Source organism: Pygocentrus nattereri, chromosome 2, assembly GCF_015220715.1.
Source record: "Pygocentrus nattereri isolate fPygNat1 chromosome 2, fPygNat1.pri, whole genome shotgun sequence".
Taxonomy (NCBI): Eukaryota; Metazoa; Chordata; class Actinopteri; order Characiformes; family Serrasalmidae; genus Pygocentrus; species Pygocentrus nattereri.
Genome location: NC_051212.1, coordinates 34,507,877 through 34,530,531, shown reverse-complemented (window position 1 = coordinate 34,530,531; position 22,655 = coordinate 34,507,877). Strand labels below are relative to the sequence as shown.

The 22,655-nt window shown below is 37.5% G+C and overlaps 1 protein-coding gene across 2 annotated transcripts in view; it reads right to left on the bottom strand.

Moving 5' to 3' along the window:
* The window catches only part of myom1b (myomesin 1b), a 47,812-nt gene extending 33,536 nt beyond the window's left edge, over positions 1 to 14,276 (bottom strand). For both annotated transcript variants that reach the window (XM_017712414.1, XM_017712415.1), the window contains exons 1-10: positions 14,170 to 14,276; positions 13,170 to 13,384; positions 8,680 to 8,814; positions 7,489 to 7,663; positions 5,830 to 5,987; positions 4,491 to 4,583; positions 3,735 to 3,823; positions 3,039 to 3,083; positions 1,798 to 1,956; positions 655 to 816 (exon numbers count right to left, since the gene is read on the bottom strand). In XM_017712414.1, coding sequence (XP_017567903.1) covers positions 655 to 816; positions 1,798 to 1,956; positions 3,039 to 3,083; positions 3,735 to 3,823; positions 4,491 to 4,583; positions 5,830 to 5,987; positions 7,489 to 7,663; positions 8,680 to 8,814; positions 13,170 to 13,315 — 1,162 coding nt within the window. In that variant the 5' untranslated portion in view covers positions 13,316 to 13,384; positions 14,170 to 14,276. The remainder of the gene's footprint in view (positions 1 to 654; positions 817 to 1,797; positions 1,957 to 3,038; positions 3,084 to 3,734; positions 3,824 to 4,490; positions 4,584 to 5,829; positions 5,988 to 7,488; positions 7,664 to 8,679; positions 8,815 to 13,169; positions 13,385 to 14,169) is intronic.
* Positions 14,277 to 22,655: the final 8,379 nt, after the last annotated feature.

The window sequence follows — 22,655 nt, the reverse complement described above, 5'->3', positions numbered from 1 at the left end:
TTCCACAGATGCCTGAGCCACTGTGTGGTGTGTGTGCATGTGTGTATCTGTGTTATCTGCATGGTCTAAATTTGAGAGTGAATGAAGTGGGAGTGATCGCCAGCTGCAACAGATCATACAGGTACAAAAACCTTTGTCTGACCTTGATTTAGGTTGAGCAACATTAGAGCCAAAGACACATTTGTTACTGTATAAATAGCATATTTGAGTAAATATACTATGTAAATAAATGTAAAAATTATGTAAATAAACATAAACAGCATTCTTTACATAACTATCGACTGTGTAAACTGTACTAATGATGCTATTTTACTATTATTGTGATAAATTACGACACATACATAGTGACAGTATTTTTTAAATTACACTGGTAGGTCATTTTTTCCCTTATAGCCTCAAAAACTAAATGTAATGACATGAACCATGTGTTCAATATATTCATATATACTGCAAGAGCATTCCAATGGTTATGAATTTCAATCAGATAGTCTGTTTTTTTTTGTGGGTGTTTCTTCATGTAATAATTTTTTTCAGTGCATCTTAGACACTTTGAAACTTTTGACTGTTCTAATATTTTTGTACTGGAGCAGAAGAATTATATGGCAGAGAAGGACTGAAATCTGTGCATCACTGTCCTTAATTTGTGGTCCTTACCTCGAACGAAGACGTAGGCAGAGTGTGTTTCATAGCTGGACTTGGTGGTGACACGAAGTGTATAGAGACCCTCATCCTCTTTGTTGAGGTGTGTGAGTGTCAGGGTGGCTCTGTCTCCACTCCAGTGCATTTGAATCCACTTAGATGGCACTAGCAACTTATCTAAGACACACATACATACACAATTCAGGCCAACTGCAAATATCACTATTGCACAAGTCTAAAGACAGTCCTAGAAGTCCTATTTTGAGAAAATTGAAAAACCTGGAATCAGAAAACCTGTGTTTTTTTACGTATGCAGTGCACAAGTAGGACTGTATTAAATATTATTTTTTAAAAATCACATTGAAAACAAATTCAAAGACAAACAGGGCTACCTGTAGCCTCTAACAAGATAACTGCTGGCCTGACTTACACTGAAAGAAAACAATTAGATTTAGCTAAAAATTAAAAAGCTAAAAATTAGCTTTCCATTTTCATCAGGATAAAATAAAAGAAAGAATTAATCAGGAACTCCACTATAATATATCAACACGTCTCCAGTAAGATGGAACACCCTATGTTACATTCAACTGCCACTGTAAACTGCACTGAATAAAAGAAATGGTTAAATATGACACATTTTTGAAAGCTGACTTGTTTACCTCACAGTACATAAAAACACTGAACTGAGATGATCAAAATGTAAACACCATTAAATTAAACTAACTTTCTTTTGTAGGTCACAAAACATCATAATAGGTCATATAGCAATACTTAACACATCACAAGTCTTTAATGATCACAACAGAATCACATTGTGGGGCCTGTTGCAATTCTTAGTGGTCCATGTGAGCTCACCTAGATTTCTCACACTCTTTAAGAAGTGGGTGTGAAACACTGTGCTGTGAAATTAACGCAGCTGACGATAACAAACTAGGAACTGTCATCACACAATGTGTTTTTAATATATTAAAAGGCTATAATATGAAATCACAATATATCACAAATATCACAGTATATGCCATTTATCACATGTAGCATTATAATAGCAATATGGTATTTTGTTTTTGTAAAGTAGTTTGTGTTTTAATGCATTTGTGAGAACTTATGTTAATGTTTGTGAGAACATTAGTGTGTGAGCACGACATCTCATTCACTCACCATCTCTGTACCATTCAATCTCAGGTTGGAAACGCTGCAGCGAGGGATAGATGATAACAGAGCAGCCAAGACTCAGGGTCTCTCCCTCACGCCCAAATGACACACCAAACTTCTCGACAATGTGTGTTTCGAAAGTCACACCATACTCAAGGCAAGGATCTGAGACATACACACATAATTACACTTAATCACACTCAACCACTGAGTTATGGGGTAAATGGACAAAAACAGGCCAAGAACTGACAATCCGAGGGTCACTGGACACATTTCAATTGCTTTTGTCTCTAAGGACCACAAGGAAGAGAACAACAAGGATGTATACATGGAAATACACCAGACATTAAGGTGAAACCGGAAGAGAATTATCGATACCAAGAAAACAGAGAAGATTATACAGTGTGGAAGAACAAATGGAAACTTGAAGAATCCTCAGAAAGTGTAGGGACTGCTCTAGAAAGCACACTGGCATGCAGACATTTAGAATATAACCCTATTCAAGCTGAATTTGCTTATGGAGAGGTCATATAATTTAAGTGACTACTGATCAGATCAATGTTTTTATCAAGTACCAATCGGTTATAGTAGTCAGAATATTTGCTAGTGAGTATAATATAGTTATAATAATCCTGTTTGAAACAGCTGTGGACCATATTATTGTTATTGAGTGTGGCACTTAGTATATCTGGTACAGTCTGGTATATATGGTCTATGAACTTTTACTTCAGCTATCTGTGGTAAATTGTGAAAATGGCCAATAATTGGCCAGCATAATTGCTTAAACAATACATTATCAGCATCATTACAGCATCTCCACTGTTAAAACTAATCCAGCTCAAGCAGAGCATAAGATGCACATATACTAATAAAATCAAAGAATCCAAAGAAATATTTAAAAAAACACACATTAACTGGAAGCACAGTACCAGCTCTATTATATATTTAAACAGGAGCTGTAAAAAAAGACAGAGTGGCCATGCACCTCCAACATATACTGTGAGAACATGACCCAAACAAGAGCACAAAAGCACATTAAAAACCTTTAGCCAGATTACATTCACAGCTGAAACTGTTCTTTTCTGCATCCAGTGTATGGGATATAAAACAGCCACTGGCAAGCTAGCATTAATCACATTGGCGTAGCACTCATTGTTCTACTGCTTACACACAGATGCAAAGCTCAGAAATGTTCAAATGAATCCAAATGGAATAAGATTAGACAGAAATTGTGCTTAGAAACTTACGTGGTCTGGGAGCTGGGAGAAACTCATCAACTTCACCTTTGAATCCTAAACATCAGAATGATTACAGCTAGTTAGATCAGTCCTTTGAAAAGAATGTGTAGCATAAAGCCAACAATTTGGGAGACTGTCTCGACCACTACCAACAAAGTAAATGGGAGATTTCTATGTAACATTTAAACTAAGACATTACATTGCAGTTAGATTAGGTTAACTACTCAATGATGAGACTAAATCCATGTTTTACTAAACAAATTTCACTCCAGAAAAAAAGTTAAGACTAAGGCTTTTTGTTGACATACTTTTGCTAATCACAGACAACAGCTGAAAGATTTCCTAATAACATGTTATTCACTACAAAGTATTGTGTCTTCGCAGGTGAAAGTATCTTAAATATTGGCAATTTAGCTAATATTTCTTATAGTATAATTGTAGTTCTAAAATGATTAGACTCTTCTACCTATTTTGAGATATTTGTACTTATGTTAAGCTTATTTTAAGGACCCTTAAATAAAGTAAAAGTAAATGTTTTGACAAAAGTTGAATAATCTTATTCTTAGATCTCAACATGTGAAATATTAGATATTACGCCAACATATAAGATGCTCTGACCTGCCAAAACACCACGTTTGCATTGTTTATCTTGACCTTACAAAGATCTGGAATAAATTTAGGAAAATGCTTATTTTCTTTACATACTTTTAACAACAACAGAGGCAAAAGCAGACAGCTCCCCATTGCTGTTCATGGCTGACACACGATACTGGGCCGTGTCATCAAAGTCACACCTAAAATGGCAGAGGGACATGTGACCACACACTGACTCAGATGGGTCTTATGCACTGAGTCTCATGCATGCACTGTAAATCACTAAGAAGAGTGTATGCCTGCCTTGCAACTGTACAGACTTCAGGACTTCCAAAACTGTAATTGGGTGACTGAAATAGACTCCAGGCTGTGATATCATCAGTGTCAGGGGCACATTCTTCTGCCCACACTCTAATCCATCATGTAAGCCAACAATCCAGGGCAAACTCTAATTTACGCAGAAGCTTACATCATTAAAGCTCAACATTTAGCAACAGTATGAATTAATGTACCTTAGCCTAAATCCTTAATAAGAGACAACCTGTTGTGTATTTTTAAACTGTGGGATTTCCTGTATGTGTGTATTGTGAGAGAGACAGAGAGATACAAAGGTTAAGGGGAAGGAATTTTAGTGATGCATGGCTTTTTATAGATGCCCCCTTTGTTATGAAGAGACTGGCCAAGAAAAGTCTGGATCGAGTGTCAGTATTTAGGCCACCAGGACACCGTTGAGTTGTATGTTCATATGTGAGGTGTAGTTTTGTGGTGTATCTTTGCCATAGAGATATGGGACAGCACAATAATTGTGAAATGAAAATATCCGGAATGTTCTGAATGATTTGAAGAAAATAAACTATGCGTGGTTACCTGTTGATCTCCAGAGAGTGGACATTGTAGCTGCTCTCTATCTTGTACTTCCCTGGGTGGGCCATGGGGTCAATGCTAACATTGTTCTTATACCTGGAGGTTGGCAGGGATGGCAAAGGAAAAAAAAAACAGGAAAGACAGGAAATAAAATTTAAAAAGCAAGAGACAGAGAGTGACAGAAAGACAAAGGCAGTGGTTGGTATAGCGTTGTGGGTAACACCTCTGCCTTTTACGCTGTAGACTGGGGTTCAAGCCCCACCTGGATAAGCACCCTACACTATACCAATAAGAGACCTTGGGCAAGACTCTTAATACTACCTTTGCCTACCTGTGTAAAATGAACAAACTGTAAGTCGCGCTGGATAAGAGCATCTGCCAAATGCCATGAATGTAAATATCAGAGGAGCTGAATGCTAAAAGTACAGAAAGCATAGAAAAGAAAGAAAGCCTTAACAATGCCTGTCAATACATAATTAAAAAAAAACAGAAACTGGTTTTAAAATCTTGCTCAAGGGCCCAGATCATGAAACAAATTTCCCTTGCCTTTTTCGAAGTAGCTTTACCTGGTATGTAAACATTGCTAGAATTTCAAAATGTATTATTTATTACCCAGTCTACACAATCCACTAAGCTGCATAAACAGCCTTTCCTGAATTCCTTGTTTTTGTGATGTCAGGAAAACCACCTTTTTATATATATATCCATCTTTTCAGCCTAACAGTGTAGCTCTGCCCATTCATACTGAAGTTGTAAGGAGTGTTTCAGCACTGCCTTTTGAATGAGGGACAATACAGGACAGCCAAAATGTCAGAAACCACATTAGCTCAAGTGAAAAAGAACCTTAAAAAAGTGAACTTTAGACAATAAACATGTCTTGCTGATCAGCTATATATGATGCAAGAGTAAAATGGTGTCAATTTTATATGTTAAAGTGACACTCCAAAATAAAGAATTTGAATCTGTTGTAACATGCCTGCTTGTCTCCTACAGCAGTGCCACAGGAAGCCCTGGCAGTTTAAAGATTAAGAAAAGCTCCTTTTCATGATGGGAGGAACCTCTGAATAACTACAAGGCCTCAGGATTTCTGTACCGCTATGATGCAATTATCTGTGGTTCTGTGGCATATTTGCAAAATGTATGCTGAACATTGAGAGAACATTGATAGACAAAAATGCAAAAGGGTTACAAAACCCTTGAAAGAATTCTGTGTTACATAACAGGAAAATAACATAATAAATGGCAGTTAAAGCAGAATGCCTCTTTAAGCCTGATGGGTTCATTGCTTTTAAGAGTGTGTGTGTGTTTGTATATGTGTGTGTGAGTGTGTTTGCATACTCACCACACCACTCGAGGCTCAGGCCATCCTGTGATGGTGCAGTGCAGCCGCACACACTGTTTCTCCCACACAGTGTGTGAGCGGGGCTTTATCACAAACTCCGGTGGATGCATCAGGCTGTCTTCATTCAGACGTTTGTGGTACTCTTCGTTATCATGGATCTGGAAACATGCAGTCACACACAGTCTTCACATACAGCTCAAACAGCGTCTATTAAAATGTAATCTCCAACCACCAATGCCATATAACACATTCAAAATGCAGGGTCATATTCATGTTCAACCCTCATGCATATGCATTTGTCTATGCGTGATCTACAATCAATAAACTTTCATGTAACGGGCAGAGTTCAGGCGGCAGCATTTAGGGTGTGAGTCATTTCTTTTTGTTCGTCTGATAAGTTGGCAGAAACCAGATTCTCCTTTGGGCTTCCCTCAGCTATTAACATTTGCTGCATGGACATCACTCACACAACATTAACACACACTCCAGAGACATCAAAACACTGTGTCTTAAGAAACTGGAGAGACCTCAGGAATTCTGGCAGCGGGACGGCACAGCTTGTTGGCACCAGTTATCCAAATGAGTTGTTGTAAATGCTTATGCCCTCTCTCTGTCTAATAAGAGAGTGTCTATTCACAGGATGAATTAAATGCATTCTTTGACTGGAGGCACAGTAGACATGATGTATTTCTGACGCAAATAAAGCAATTATTAACCTTCATCAGCAGACGATCCTCTATGCCATACTGCTGTGGACCAGCTCTGTTACCTATTTGTCACTACACCAGAACAATACTGTTTTAGTTACAATTATGTTCACATGATTAAGTTCTTCCTATGTGTTCCACAATTAGTTTATTAATACATTACATATACGTTATGGCCTTAGGCTAGCCCAGAAAAATAAAAAAACGACTTATCTGGGCAGCAAGTGTGTTTTTGTTTGTCAGAACACTTTACCACAGTAGCCCATTGTTGCTAAAACCTTCTGCTTCTACAGAGTACATTAAATACATTGTCAAATATCAATTTGAAATATCAGTCAGATATAAACATCAGTCCAATGTCAATATTTTTAAATATCTGCTGAAACCAACATAATACTGATATCAGTGTGCATCCCTAACTTTGTTAGTTAATCCGGTGCGCTGGTGGTGCATGGATTGGTGATTAAACCAATCCGTGCAATGACAGATGTGGAACCATACCTCTGTATGTCTAAAATTTCATGAACCATCTAGAACTTGAAAACAAGCAATTCAAGCTGCTTTTTTATTGCATTAATGTTTATTTATATTTTTCCTAATGTGGTAAAGTGTCTGCACTTTATGCATTTTTACCCATTTTACAAGTAAGTGTTGCATTTCTCTGTAATGCTAATCCAGGTGGATCTAGTTTATAAATATTCCAAATATAGATGCATTTCCAAATATGAAGTATACCTTAATGAAGTCGTTATTAGCCAATACTACATTATTTGTATTTGTGCTAATTTGTATTTATGGATTCTCATGTTTTTCCACACTAATATGTGCTTGCTTGCCAGATAAACGGCTTCAAAGCAGATTTTCTCAGGTGGTTTAAGACTTTTGCATAGTACTATAGTACACTGATGATGAAGAATACGTCATCATGAACGCGATTGGGTTTTGCACTAACCCTCTTGTTGAGGGAAATGCGTTCTGCTGACTCCCTCATGATGCTTCTGCGAGATTTGTGCTCCATGCGCTCCATCTCCACCCCGCTGGTGAAGAGGTCTCTGCGGGCCAGATAGGCAGCGCTCTCTTTAGCCCGCGCTTCTTCTGTGTCAGACAGACCACTCGCAAACTCCTGACTGGTGTAGAGGAGGTGGGGTATTTCACACATATGTAAACTCTCAAAAACATGCATACATATATACATATACACATACATACTCAGCACATATACAGGGGAAAAACATTTTAAATTCATGTATGGATTTGCCACTATTTGAAGTTGACAATTTCCACCTTACCCTAAGTGTAGTCTATCAGTCAAGATATGTTTGGGTGTCTCAAATTTGCTTTTTTTAATTTTGCACTGGTGTTATTAGGCTAATGCAGCTAATAAGTAATAGAATCATATTACTTAGCATTGTGTAAACTGCATGCCTAAATCTACATCTTGTGTTAAATCAATTTGAGTTGTTTTTAATGGTCTTGCTTAAGTGGTGTCTGACAGTATATGATATAATATTGTTGTTAACTACAACAATAGATAAATTAACAAAACAAAAAAACAAAAGTATGTTGCTTAGCAGAAAATGGATGGATGGATGATGTCGCTTAGCTAAAAACAGTAGCAAAGCCACCTTGAAGGCCCAAAGTGGATAAGTAAGTGAATTTCAGATTATATGGCAAAGGTTTTATTACACACTTCTATGACCTAAGAATAGCTCAACCAGTTTGCACTGAACTCCCTGTAGTTACTGTATAGAATGTGAATAGTAAGCCTTAGTATTTAATAAGCCTAGGATTTTTAGGACTTGATTAGGAACTCTCGCAATCTGAACCAATTATTTTAGGGATGCAGTTTTCTAAATGCTGATTACCTATTTTTCACCTATATTAGCCTCCTAGCCCTAGTGAAATAAGCAATTTTGAGACACCAAACACATCTTCACTGATCAATTACATTTTGTGTAAAGGGAAAATTTGTACTTTTTGATATTTCATCAAAATATTCCCTTAAACAAAAAAGATTGAGATTTTTTAATACATATTCAACTAATGCAATGCAATCTTTTGTCTGCACAAAGCAGAACAGAGATTTACAAACTAAACAGCTCCAATGATTTCTCCCTTCATTATGACCATCCAGGGATCATACCTTCCCCTGAAGATGGGCACCACATAGCCTATGATCTGGTTCTCTTTGTCCATGGCCAGGTAGGTGGGCTTGGCTCTCTTTGTCAGAGGACTCAGTCCCACCTCATCCAGAGAAGTGAAGGTGGCGGCTCTGATGCTAAATTTGCCATAACACAAGATCACATAAATGAGTGAATATCTAGCACATGGGAGAGATGTGCATAATTAGATATTAGAGGAGTGAAATAGGAGAGAGAAGTTTAGAAAGATTTTAATAGGGATTTCATCTTGGGCTCCAAGCACAAGTAAAAAAGATTAAAGAGGGGAAAGCTCTCAGTGGCTCTCATCGACACAAGCACTGCATAATATGCTCAAAATATAATCCTGCAATTTTATTGCTGTACATTGCAACAATATGTACTCAGTTCAAACCACAACTGGGAACAACTGGTGTGCCCCAGTTAAAGAATTCTGAATTATTGTGAATTATTGTGACCTATATTATACAGATCATGTGAATATTACTCTGTGATTGGGCAGGATCCTTTTAGCACACAGTAAACAATTTTGTGATGTGCTGCCCTAACACACACACACACACACAGACACACACACACAAACACACACACACACACACACACACACAGACACACACACAGACACACACCTTGCTTATCTGACATAGCTAAAAGTACACTGTGACCCTGACATGGCTGGAGATTTTCTAAGACAAGTAGGTGTATTTATAGCACAAAGAGGGAGGTAGAGTGAATGAGTAAGAGAGAGAGCAAGAGAGAGAGAGATGTGGGATAGATAGAGGAGACCAATGCTGAAATAATACTGGAACACAATAAATCTTTTGTAAAAATACAGCAACAGTTGGCTAAGAACTTTACAAATACTTATTTACAATTTTAGCACACAGTGCCAGAGCTGGGGACTAACAGAGTATTAGTGTCTGCTTCTCATACTGCATTCCTATATACCTACAAATACTTACATAAAACACATCACTCTGTAGGTGACAATTCTAACCGCAAATAATGCAGGTTATATATTTTTAGAATATGAAAGATAGTTATCAGTGCTGGGGAGTTGAGGGGTTACAAAACTCCTAATGGCTTATAATATTCAACTATTCACATCATCATGTACTTTAAACATTTTCTAACTTTAAACAAGTGTCATTATCACTCCCTTCTTAGTTTAAATGAGGAATCTATGTCAGTACTTCTATTATTAATGCTGGACAGACTGAGGAATCCAACTCTGTGCCATTTTTAACCTGTTAAAATATAGGTTTGGCCGTTTTTTTAACGAACAAATATAGATGAAGCAGCACATGGAGAAAAAGGCATGAAACAAAGAACTGGAACTCCAAGTAGTTAACTTCTATGTCTATGATTTTATAACATCTCACCACCTATGAAATATATTTATATGCGCAGTCTCCTCTGACCTCTCACATCAACAAGGCATTTTCGTCTACACAACTGCCACTCACTGGATATTTTCTCTATTTCGGAGCATTCTCTGTAAACCCTAGAGATGGTTGTGCGTGAAAATCCCAGTAGATCAGCAGTTTCTGAAATAAGACCAGCCTGTTTGGCACCAACAACCACGCCACGTTCAAATTCACTTAAATCACTTTTCTTCCCCGTTCTGATGCTCGGTCTGCACTTCAGCAAGTTGTCTTGACCACCTCTACATGCCTAAATGCACTGAGTTGCGGCCATGTGATTAACTATTTGTGTTAACAAGCAATTGAATAGTGTACCTAATAAAATGGCCAGTGTGTGAGTGTATGTGTGTGTGTGTGTGTGTGTATATATATATATATATATATATATATATATATATATATATATATATATATATGTACATGTTTATTCTTCAACACCTTTCTACATTTCAATGCACAATTACTGTGCATTTACTAAAGTTAACATTTGGAGAAAAAACATAAAATGTGACCTGTGCAAAGGTAACGGCACTTTTCAGAATGTATGCTTATGTTAATCACGTTAAACTCAACTAATACATTGAAATTGTGCACTGAAATCTGCAGAAAAATGCCATATTTAAGTGTGCTTGTTCCTGTGGGGGATGTGTTGGCGTATTTTCACTTAGAAAATCAACAAAAGGTGTAACATGGGTGTTCAAACTTTTGCATACAACCTTATAACCGCAACGTATAAACAAACCTACACTTTGAAGATTTTTAACGTTTCTCAGTTGTAAAGTTAGCCATGAAGGAACCAGTCCTCACAAAGTGTCCTGTCAAAATGCGGCCTGAATGTAACTCGCTCTAGGTGAAAACTCATTCAGTGAAAACTCATGTCCACTGAACGCTCACAGTGTGTGCTACTCAGAACAGGTTGGGTGCACAGTGTTGAGTGTAGGATGTGCAAAATGTGCACAATGAACCCACACTGTAAGTGTGGGGGCCCACCCTGTCCCACTCACTCCCATGACATCAATAGCTCTGCAGTGTGAGGTATCACACTGGATGCAGTACACCATGAGACAGTTTATTTTTGGAAAGAGTGTCATCGAATCCATAGGTCGTGGGTGAAACTCACTATTACACACTGTTCAGTGCAGTAACTGTGTGCTTCTTCAGAACATTTTTCCTATAATAGCTTATTATTCACTAACTACATGGACTACAATGCAAACTGGCTAAGTTATTCTTAAATCACTGAAGTGTGTGATAGACATTCAGACCTATCAGCTGGTGCTGGCCATTTAAGAGATTAAATATATTACCATAATTTTGTCCCTGCAGCTGAAATCATCGCTTTGCATAATAGATAATAATAGAGTTGCATAATAGTCTTAACAGTCAAAAATGGAGCTAAAACTGATTCAGTACAGTGCTTGAAGCATGTTATACAGCATTTTTGCCCAAAGACACACAAAGATAGAAAGTAACACTTGAAAATGTATATTCTATTAGGCATGATGGGAAATTCCCATTCTTCCCAGCTTGAAAACATACTTTCTTACTTGATATAAGTGTATAAATACAAATTATGCCATGTACCAAGATGTTTACAACATCCATCATAAAGGGTGCATTCTGAATGGTCAGTACAATGAATGGACCACACAACAGTAACAATGACTACATTTAGAAATTCCAGAAGCGATATCAAAACTATGGCTTCTCTATAGTAATTTGCTTTATAGCCACTTCCAGAAGGTCATATGTTGAAATTTCATGCCACACTAATACAAACCTGTCTAATTGCTGATATAGAAATGTATGTAAAACCCATTACATCTTCTGAAATGCCACTGTAGTGTTGCTGTCTGCCCAAACCATTTTAAGGCTGATGATTGCTGGACATGTTGCCTCATTTAAGTCATTAGATATACAAGACTGAACACCAAGTCTCCAGACTCCCACTGATGACCTAAATTTAACTGGTTATACAAAATCCATAAACACATCCCTATGGTAGGGGACATAAATATTGTCTTTCTAAAGATCTAATGATTCAGCATCGTATGTTCAGCCGTGGATAAAGGAGCTCCAACCAAAGCTTTTACAAACTGTAACACAACCCAGTTCAACTTGTTCAGGGACAAATGTTCAAAAATCTAAGACTAGTGGCCAAAATCCAATGCCAAACATTACTGTAAGCAATGTAAAACCGGATAGTCTCTCTTGACATCTATAAATACACTAAGGGTGAAAGCACTGGGTTACCTCTGCATGTGTCTGTGTACTTTATAGAACACCTGGTACAAAGCTGGGAACATGTATTATGTTGTTTCTGTCGTAAAAAGAACATGCAAATGACAAACATATACCATACAACCTGGATTTGCACTCTAAAAATGCCAGCAGGCTTGAGTTGGATGTTTGAGGTCTCTAGTTTCCAGTTTTAGATGTAAGCTCCATACCATAACAAGTTATTATGTATCTCCACTGGAATTAGCCATTAAGCAGATGATTTGCAGATATGCTTACAGTCAAATTATCAGAGAATATAAACCAGACAATATATAGACAGCATACCTTACTGGCTGGAGTTGGAGTTGCTTTAAAACAGAAAGTAAAAAAACCAAGCTACATGGATTAGACGATATCCTCAACTTCTACAACAGAAACAGAACCCCCTAAACCTGAACTAACTCAAAATTAGACCAAAACTGAACCATAGTTAAGGCTAGCTATGCCAAGGGTAGCTCAACACCGACCTGTAAACAAATAGCATATGTATGCAGACACAAGCTGCTTGTAAGCCATATAGTTTCCCCCATTCTCAGCAGGCACAACCAAAAATGCAGCAGGAATGAGCAGAACATGCAGAATCCACAGACATGCAGCTATTATTTAAAAAAGGACCACAGCAAAGTGAAGGAGGGTAGAAACTGGTGCTTTGGTGAAAAGGAGGTACTGGATCAAAGGTGTTCGGGACCAAAGGTGATGTTAAAAGAACAGGAGGGTCACATTATAGGTTAAGGTGGCTCACTCCACCCTCCTGGGCCACACCGTCTTACCCCTTGCTGGTGCTGCTGCTCTGGGCAGAGTATCTGCTGGAGGAGCTCTGCTGGTATTGGCTGATGGCGGACTTGGTCTCCCGACTACGATAGTCACGGTCATAGTGACGATGGTGCTTCTGGTAGAACGGTATTGATCCAGACATCCTGCTCTCCTTAGCTCAGGGCCTATAGCCTCTGTTTGATGTGCTCTTACTCTGAAGTCGTAAAAATGTCTACACACAAGTTAAAGAATTTCCATGACGTTACAATCATTTACCACAACTGAACTGAATTTCCATTAAGCTCTATTTCATTATTTACAACCAAATTTGATTTCAATGAAGTTACATCCCTTTATTGATAACTACACTCAGTTTTCACGTTATATCCTTTTTTGTAACTAAACTGAAGTAGGTTGTAAATTAGCGTCTTTTGTTTATAGACAATTATAGATAGATATTTGCACACATTTTAAAATGTCTCTTTTTTTTCAAATAATGTTATTAATGTTGAAACCTCTTCATGTTTACTATCATTAGATTTGGATGTTATCCATACTGGGTTGAGAACTACAGATACCCAAAAGGTAGAAAATATACCAAATTAGTCACTGTAAAATCAACGCTAGCTAAATGTACCCAAATGGATCAGTCTATACAGATATATGAATCTATATATTGGTTTAAATTGAACTGAGCTGGCTATTCCTTTCATCATCCAAAACCATGTGAATGTAGAATCCCAAAGCACTGATGTAGAAGAAACGCTGAAAGAGCAAGAAGCCCAGACAAACCAACACCATGCACTGCAGCCTTCACAGTCTGCCATCAGAGCCAAACATCCAACTAATGTCCCAGCATGCACCACCATATAGGTCATATTCTTGGAGGAACAGAACTCGGTTTCTCGTTTTAAAGTTAGTCAAATGAACCCACAAGAACATGTTCTCTCTATCTTGCTAATAGCTCGGCTCGGCTCGGCTAGGTTGTCCCCACAGTCGGGCCTCGAGTCCTCTCACCTTATCCAAACGGCTGCTGAGAGATGGTCTACAAATCCGAGCGGAGGCGCGAGTGGACGCTGTGCTGTGGACGGAGACCGCAGTCCACTCAACAAAAATAATGCAGGCACGAAGGGGGAATGTCGAAGCACCTCTCAGGGCCTTTTATGGCCACGGAGGCTGATAAATATAGCAGCTGACAGCCGGGACCCTCACGTTCACCGGTGGGTTTGTACAGATACGTTACGTCCTGATAACATTATCACTGGCTTTCGCCTCGTTGAGCGTTTCTACTGAATATGAAGAGCGGATTACACGATGAAGAGGAGCGTACAGGCTGTATTAATCACGTGACATTTGAAAGACTGAAAACTTAATTGAAGGAACAGTTCTGTGGCAGAAAGGGCTGAATTTACTCGATTCCGACGTGAAGCCTACGTGGTTTATATAGCAATAAAATGTATTACTAAAGTTATTACCAAGAGTAAGAAAACTAAAATACCAAATTGTGTTGGTTTAATATATTTTATTCTTGTGGAAATGACTCACATATTTGGATCAAGTAAATTCAGTGCAGTACTGTTTTCATGGTTGATGACTCTCTCTCTCTCTCTCTCTCTCTCTCTCTCTCTCTCTCTCTCTCTCTCTCACACACACACATTCATATACCTTGAAAGCCACACACACACAGACACACACATTTTCCTCCATTAACCATCTACCATGGTTTTCAAGGGTTATTTAGGGAATGGCTCTATTTACAACTGTAAGTTCTATATAGATCCATTTCATGCGTAAATACTTCTTTGACATGGTTCAGCAGATTGATATAGAATGTGTTGTAAGTGATTTTATACAGAAACTTTTTGAAAATGGTTCTATATAGCACCAAAAAGCGTTCTTTTGTTACAAACTTGACACTGGGAGCAACAGCAAAACTCTTTTTGATGCTATAGAGAACCCTTTTCAAAAAGGTTCTATATAGAATCATCATACATACATTACACATAAAATAGTTCTATACAGAACTTAAAACTTTAAGTAGAGCAGTTCCCTTTGCTAAAGAACCCATTTTTAAAGTGTATCTATACCAAAGTGGAGACTCAGTGGCTTTCTTTTTGGCCATAAAGCCCCACACAGCTGTGCCCACCCTAACAATAGCCTCTGCTATTGTTACCTCTGTTATGTCCCACACATACCACCTTAAAGTGTGCGTCGATGGAGTTGGGGGTTGGGATGTCAAGTTTTATTGCCTATTTCAAAGTAATTTGGCGCCAGTCTTACATTTCTCCTGGACCTGGATGGGACAACGCCACGTGAGACCTTTCAGCCTGTTCTTTGTAAACAGACTCTGTCCTCTGTTATTGGCCTGTTATTTCTGTTCTAATTAGTTAATGGTCATAGGTGCTCTAACACTTGTAGAAATGAATTTGATACTGGAACTATATGTTAAGTGCATCAAATTTACATATTATTATATTTACAGGCAAGATACATAGCTATAACATTTTATTTTTATTACACTGGTAAAGCAACACCATGTAGGATTTGGGGATTTGGAGGCCTCTCTGGTGGAAATATGTAATTGCACACATTGTGCAGAAGAACATTTCATAATGTCAGTTGTGCTTTGGCATCCACAAGTGGATGAATCTGACTTCTACGATTGCAGTGAGAGAGTATTAATATATAATAATTATAATTATAAGAGAACTCAAAACATAGTGAAGGACGTGTCTTTTGGGGAAATAAGTGAATTATTTACTATTGTTATCATATCTTTATCAGTATAATGTTGATTTTGCATTTGAGAACTAAACATCAAGCTGAATCTACTTTTTGAGCTTATGTGTGTGATGTTAATACATATAGAAAGATGACGGGGTCTGAAAACTCCCACCAAATACATCTCAGTACCTCAAATAATTATTTCAGGCTTTACAATCTCAGAAAAAAAGGTACGACACTGTCACTGGGGCAGTACCCTTCTTGTCACTGGGGTGGTACCCTCAGGGGTACATCTCTGTACCTTTAGTCAGGGAACATAACTGTACCATAATTCACTGAAATTATATTTTCTAAGTCGTACTGACTCCACACACCCGACTCACCTCCAGGCTTTTTATTAAAAGGTTCTGTTTTAAAACATTAGTTTATAAGTTTAAAACTTATTTAAGGTACACAAAAAAACAATACCAATCTTAAAACCAATGTTGTACCTTTGAGGCAACGTTTTTACTGTTTGCACCTTGATGAAGAAATCATGTACCTGCATGGTACCTTTATTTCTAACAGTGTATAGGGTGACTCGCAGTGGCGCAAGGACGCCATATTTTAGTGTGTTCTTATTTCTCCATACTCAGTATTGAAATTCTTTCAGTTTTAACAAAAAATATTACTGTTTATTATTATTGATTACTGTTTCTATGGCCTGGTATTTTGACGGCCACGTATAATGTTGTGCCATATTCATTTCAACATGTAAATATGAAATGTATGGTTTATTTTCTACCTGGGGGGGGGGGGGGGGGGGGGGGGGGGGGTGGAATAGCTTGGGGGAGGAGCTACCTGTATATATACGGCTCCGTAACCACAGTTAGGGTTCTTCTTCCCCTTTGGTAGCAGTGCTGGACTACACCTGTTTGTAGGGATTGTAGGGGCACAGTCTAATTACCTCAGTTGATTGAGGTTGTGTTTTTTTTTTCTTTTTGTTTTAAAAGTGCGCCTGTAAATACAGTTGTGGCAAAATAAAAGGTGACGGGTTAAAAAAACTTCTCTACTCCTGCCCCCTTTTTTTTCAGTGTCTAGCTGCTTGCCCTACACTACCCATAAGGTGTACCATTTTTATTCCTTTGTGGCCACGCTTTATCGCAGTGCTGCTTTAACAATGGTTATGAAACAGCAAAATTGCTGAAAAATACCCTTCATTCCACAGACATGTCATCTTCAGAAAAATAATCAAAAGGGATCAGAAACTGACTACTGATGAAAGGCTGGCTAATACAAACAGTGTAGCAAAAGATGGGCCACAGTCTCTAAGTTCAGCAAATGTGGACCTACAAAGTAGGGGTTGGTGAGTGTATGGCTCACTAAAGCTTTCACTGAAGATTTCTAAAGACTGAGTTAATATGCCTGGATCATGACATGTGTTTTATGTTTACTCTGATATCTTCATATATATATATATATATATATATATATATATATATATATATATATATATATAAGGATTCCTGTATTACTCCAGAGGTTCATGTATTTGCCTGATGCAGGTATGACTTTATTTAATGAGGTTTATTAATACTACCCTAAAGAACTTGTAATTAGCGAGTTACTGTTGTATTATCAAAATAAATAGAAGCCAGAAAATTGAACATTCAGCCTTAGTTATGCATTAGTCATGTATTAGTAATAAACTACATGGTCACATGCATAGCTGAACTATCATGTTGTGATCTTGCCTGTGTTCACCAGAGAGGAAGAACTAAAATTTCATCCATTAAACATTATAAAGGGCTTGCAATTTTGGCCAAGACAGGCAAATGTTTAAATAGATCTACAACAATGTGTCAAAATGTAATAATTAACAAATAATCTGATTGATAATGACAATGAAATAGTGTTTCCTTCACTCATGCTGGTCAGCACAGATGCGCTCAAACAATTTGAGTGGCAGCAGACAAAAAAGTGAAACACACTATATCATTATGGCAGGGGGCCCATGCAAGTCAGCTTTGGGCTGCTGATAATTTTATTAGTTTTCAATTTCAATTCTCTTTTTTAACGTAATATCAATTCCAAAGCATCATCAGCATCATTACCAGATAAAATGGCAAATTACATATAAAAGAACTCTTTCTTTTGATTTTGGTCTTCAGCCAAGTGTGTCCCTAATTTCAACTTAAGTTTCAGTCAAGAATTTTCCTTTCAGTGTGTCACTACTTATTGGTGTTTTACTGTGAGTATTGTGTTATAAGTTGCAACATAACCCATTTGAAGTGCATATTATTTCCTGATGGTACATTCTCGTTACAAACTGATGAACAGATTTTGGAAGTGGTACTCAATTGATCCTATCTCTAGCATCTCCTCTTTCTGGTAAGTTTAATTGTTTTTAGATTGTTTTCCACATTTAGGTGTGATGTCTGGAAACAATGTCATACGGTTCACAGTTTTCACTTGTTTAGCAAATGAATGAGTGATGAATGAGAGATATTGCATTCTTAGAAATTTTATAAACACTTTATACAAGAAAGCAAACATTTTTCACAGAAACACAGAGCCTGTTTGCCAATCAAGGGCATATTTTAGGTTATATGCCTGGAAGAGAGCAGTTAATCCCTGAGTTAGTACACTGAGCCCCTCTATTAGGACAAGTATTATGCAATAAAGGAGCCTGGCAGTGAGGGGAACTAGTGTCTTGGAATTGGCCCCTCCCAGTCCTATCCATGTGGTCCTGTTGTGTTTAGTTTCCAGTCCTGCCCTCTTGTTTTGTGACTCCACCCCAATTGTCTCCACCTGTGTTTCCACCTGTCCCTCGTTTACCCTTATGTATTTAAGCCCTGTGTTTTCCCATATCTGGTTGCTGGTCTTTGTTTGATTTGTTGGATATGTTTGAGATGTTTGGATATATGTTTGCTGCATGTATGCTTGTTGGATGTACTGTTTGTCTGTTTTGAGGTTTTGTTATGTTTGACTCTCGTGCTATTCGTGATGGATATGTGAATTTGGACTGTCATGAACGCGACACTGGATTTGCCCTCAATGAAAGTCACTTATCTCAGCCTATGCGTCCGCCTCCTCACTCCCCAGCATTACCGTACTAAAATAATGATAAGACATTTAAATGACTGGATGGTCTATAATGTATAATGAGGGTGTTGTTATTTTAATCCGTTATTGAGTGATTAGTGTGAGTATGACAGCAATCAGCTTTGATAACAAATATGTTGCCAGCTGTGGTTGTATGTTAATGCCGTATGTGTTTTTTCCTGCCTTCGCTGCAGGAAGAAACACTTTCACAGGTCATTTATAGCTCTGCACTCTTATTTGCACTCTTATTTGTCTTTTCCTCATGCAACTTTGTACATCTGTGTCTCATCTGCATTGAACTTTATAACTGCTCATTCTGCAATGGACATGCTCTTTTGCATAATGCTATGTTTTATGTACTGCATTGTATTTATATATTACTGTGAAAACATTATTGCAACTGTAAACTACATCTGTAGATTAGTTAATATAACACTCTAATGTGTACTATAACAGTAACTGTAGCCTCAATTGTAACAGCAACTATAACTCCAACACTTTGCACATATGAGTGTAACATCCATATTGTGTTTTTGCACGATAGCAGAGCTGTAGTTATATGTATATACACTCACAACACACACAACCACATATATACATACACACACATATATTAGTGTGTGTGTGTGTGTATATATGTATGTATGTGTGTGTGTGTGTATGTATATATATATATATATATATATATATATATATATAGTATGTATGTATATATATATATAGTATGCATGTATGTATATATGTATAGTATGCATGTATATATATATATATATATATGTATAGTATGCATGTATGTGTATATATATATATATAGTATGCATGTATATATATATATATATATATATATATATATATATATATATATATATATAGTATGCATGTGTGTGTGTGTATATATATAGTATGTGTGTGTGTGTGTATATATATAGTATGCATATTATACATTGTGTTATACATATATATATATAGTATGCATGTATGTATGTATATATATAGTATGCATGTATGTATGTATATATATATATATATATATATATATAGTATGCATGTATGTGTATATATATATATATATATATATATATATATATATATATATATATATAGTATGCATGTGTGTGTGTGTGTGTGTGTATATATATAGTATGTGTGTGTGTGTGTGTGTATATATATATATAGTATGCATATTATACATTGTGTTATACATGAGGTTTATTCATGACTTCACTATGGTAGATGCTCTTCTCACTCTCCTCCTACTTTTAAAATTGGTTTACTTCAAGTCAGGAGAATCCATGTCTGAAGTGGGAATAAGGGTTATACTGTCCTAGAACATCCTGCAGGATGTGTGCTAACTAAGCACTCTGGAGATGATTAAACCATATTTCAGGTTCTCACTTTACATAACAACAATTTTGGCAAAAAGAAACTTTTGGCAGTGAAGCAGGAGCTGAAGGAGTGGACACACTAGAAGCTCACTGGTTCACATTCCTCCCTAATTACAGTAGACTAGAGTATACCCAGTCAACCAAATGACTTAATCCAAGTCAATACAGATGGACCCTGTGTCTTGCTGTTAATTTTAATTTTAGAATGCACTGTCGCCTGGGTTCCAAGAACACTAAGCCAGGTACCATTTCTGGGCATTGTGAGAGGAAGAGCACTGCCAGGGACCCAGACACTAGCCTTCCTCCTTCATGCATTGAAGATAATGAGACAGCAAACCAGCACATGTCTTGTAAAATCTGTTCCTCACTTGCACCAAGAAGACAGATGATATATCCTCTGCACCGGCTTTTCTTTGCCGGTTATCATTCATAGGTTTCATTACAAATTAAATTTGTTTATGAAGCTCATGACTCTACATTATATTTCTCTATCCCCATAGTATTTCTAATTCCCCCATACTTATAGACCTCTTAAGTCCTTTAATACCTTGCCTTTGACTATTACACAGGCTCAGTTGAGGTCTATGGGGACTTTGCTTTCTCTGTCTCGACCACAATACTATGGAAAAGTCTATTCCTTTTCATTATAACAATGAGTACATTATTGTTGAAAACCATATTTGTTCATACCAGACACTCAGGTACAGCCCGCACTATCCATAAATACTCCTTGTGGCCTTCCTTAGCTGACAGTGTCAACACCTGCCAACCTCAGACAGTAAATTAGAACCACTCTCAATACCACAATGCTCTGGTGCCCTATTTCATTTCCATTTCTGCTTCAGATGGCTGCAATTCCTTAATTTGCTGAATAAACGTACAATTTACAAATTTTATCTAGAAGAAAACATTTCTCTGACTATTTTCCTATCCATACCATTTGGCTGAGGTTGTCTACAGCTGCCAAATCTGAAATGGTACCAGTGGGCTGTGCAAATTCCAGCACAGCTGTACTTAACACCATACTTTCTATCAGCTTGGATTGGCACGTTTGGCTTTTATCTGAAACATGATTACACTATCTCTCTTGGTAAGAGTTATTGCAATATGGAGGAATTTTAAATAACTTTAATTCAAGTTCATGTCACTTTTTTCCCCTAGTAAATTGTAAATCGGCCCCTGAGATGCCACTGAGGTGGGAGCTGTGCCCATGCCTTCACAGTGGCAGGGAGACGCAAGGCCCATCCTGTTGCATTCCTGTCCAAAATGTTCTCACCTACAGAAAAGACAGATAACCCTTACCACTAAGGTAGCCCTGGAAAAGTAGCTTAACTAGCTGAGATGTACATTGCATACTTTCATCTGTCTGTTTGAGGCATACCCATCATCTGGGTGAACACTGCCCCCAGTTACTGGACACCCTGAAAATACACACAAAGTATTACAAAAGACAGAAATTATTGCAAAACTCACAAAAAGTGTAAGGTGAGCTTTGAATAAATTGGATGTGAGAAACACGTTTCTGATTTAATTTCTACATATAATAGATGTTTTTGAACTGTTTTCTAGAACAATTATTGTACATTTTGATTAGTTTACACTTGTTAATGAATGGAGTTTTTTGCAGAGATCATTTACACACGGTCTATAAGCAATGCCTACATACATGAAACGTCACTTACGCACTAGAAGTATATAAAGCTGCTGTTATTTTAACATGGGTCCAAGCATCCTTGATAATGGGATAATAGACAAGGACAGACTTAGGCTGTTACTGAAATCTTCCACCAGGTGCCCACCCTATGCTAGGCTTGTTTTGCCCCCGGGGGTGTCAGAGGGGAGCAACTGTTTTCCTAGAGAAATATTATCCTGCCTCACATTACAAACGTACAGTTTTTGTGGATGAGCCCTTTCGCTCCACACAGAGTAATGAGAGACCAGTATCGTCAGTCACTCGGTGTCTTGTGAATACATGTGAAAGGATGTGCAGGAATCCTCAGACGAAATCCTTGGAAAACTTTGCTCAAAGAGAAATTTTCTAACCCCCTATATGGACATGTTTAGGAGCGTCTGCGTAGACAAGACACTGGGTGTGTTTGGATTAACCAAGTCGCAGCTCATAGGGGTGTTATGAATCTATATAACTAGTTAACACCTTTAGCAGGATAAGAACAGCGATAAATTATTGAACTATTAAAATAAATTACACTTTAAGACGTTTCAGAGTTTGGTAGTAAGCTGATTATTTATCATTTCTATGATTATTTCCACCGCTGTTGTCTTGCACACCCCCATTCTCGTACTTGGTCT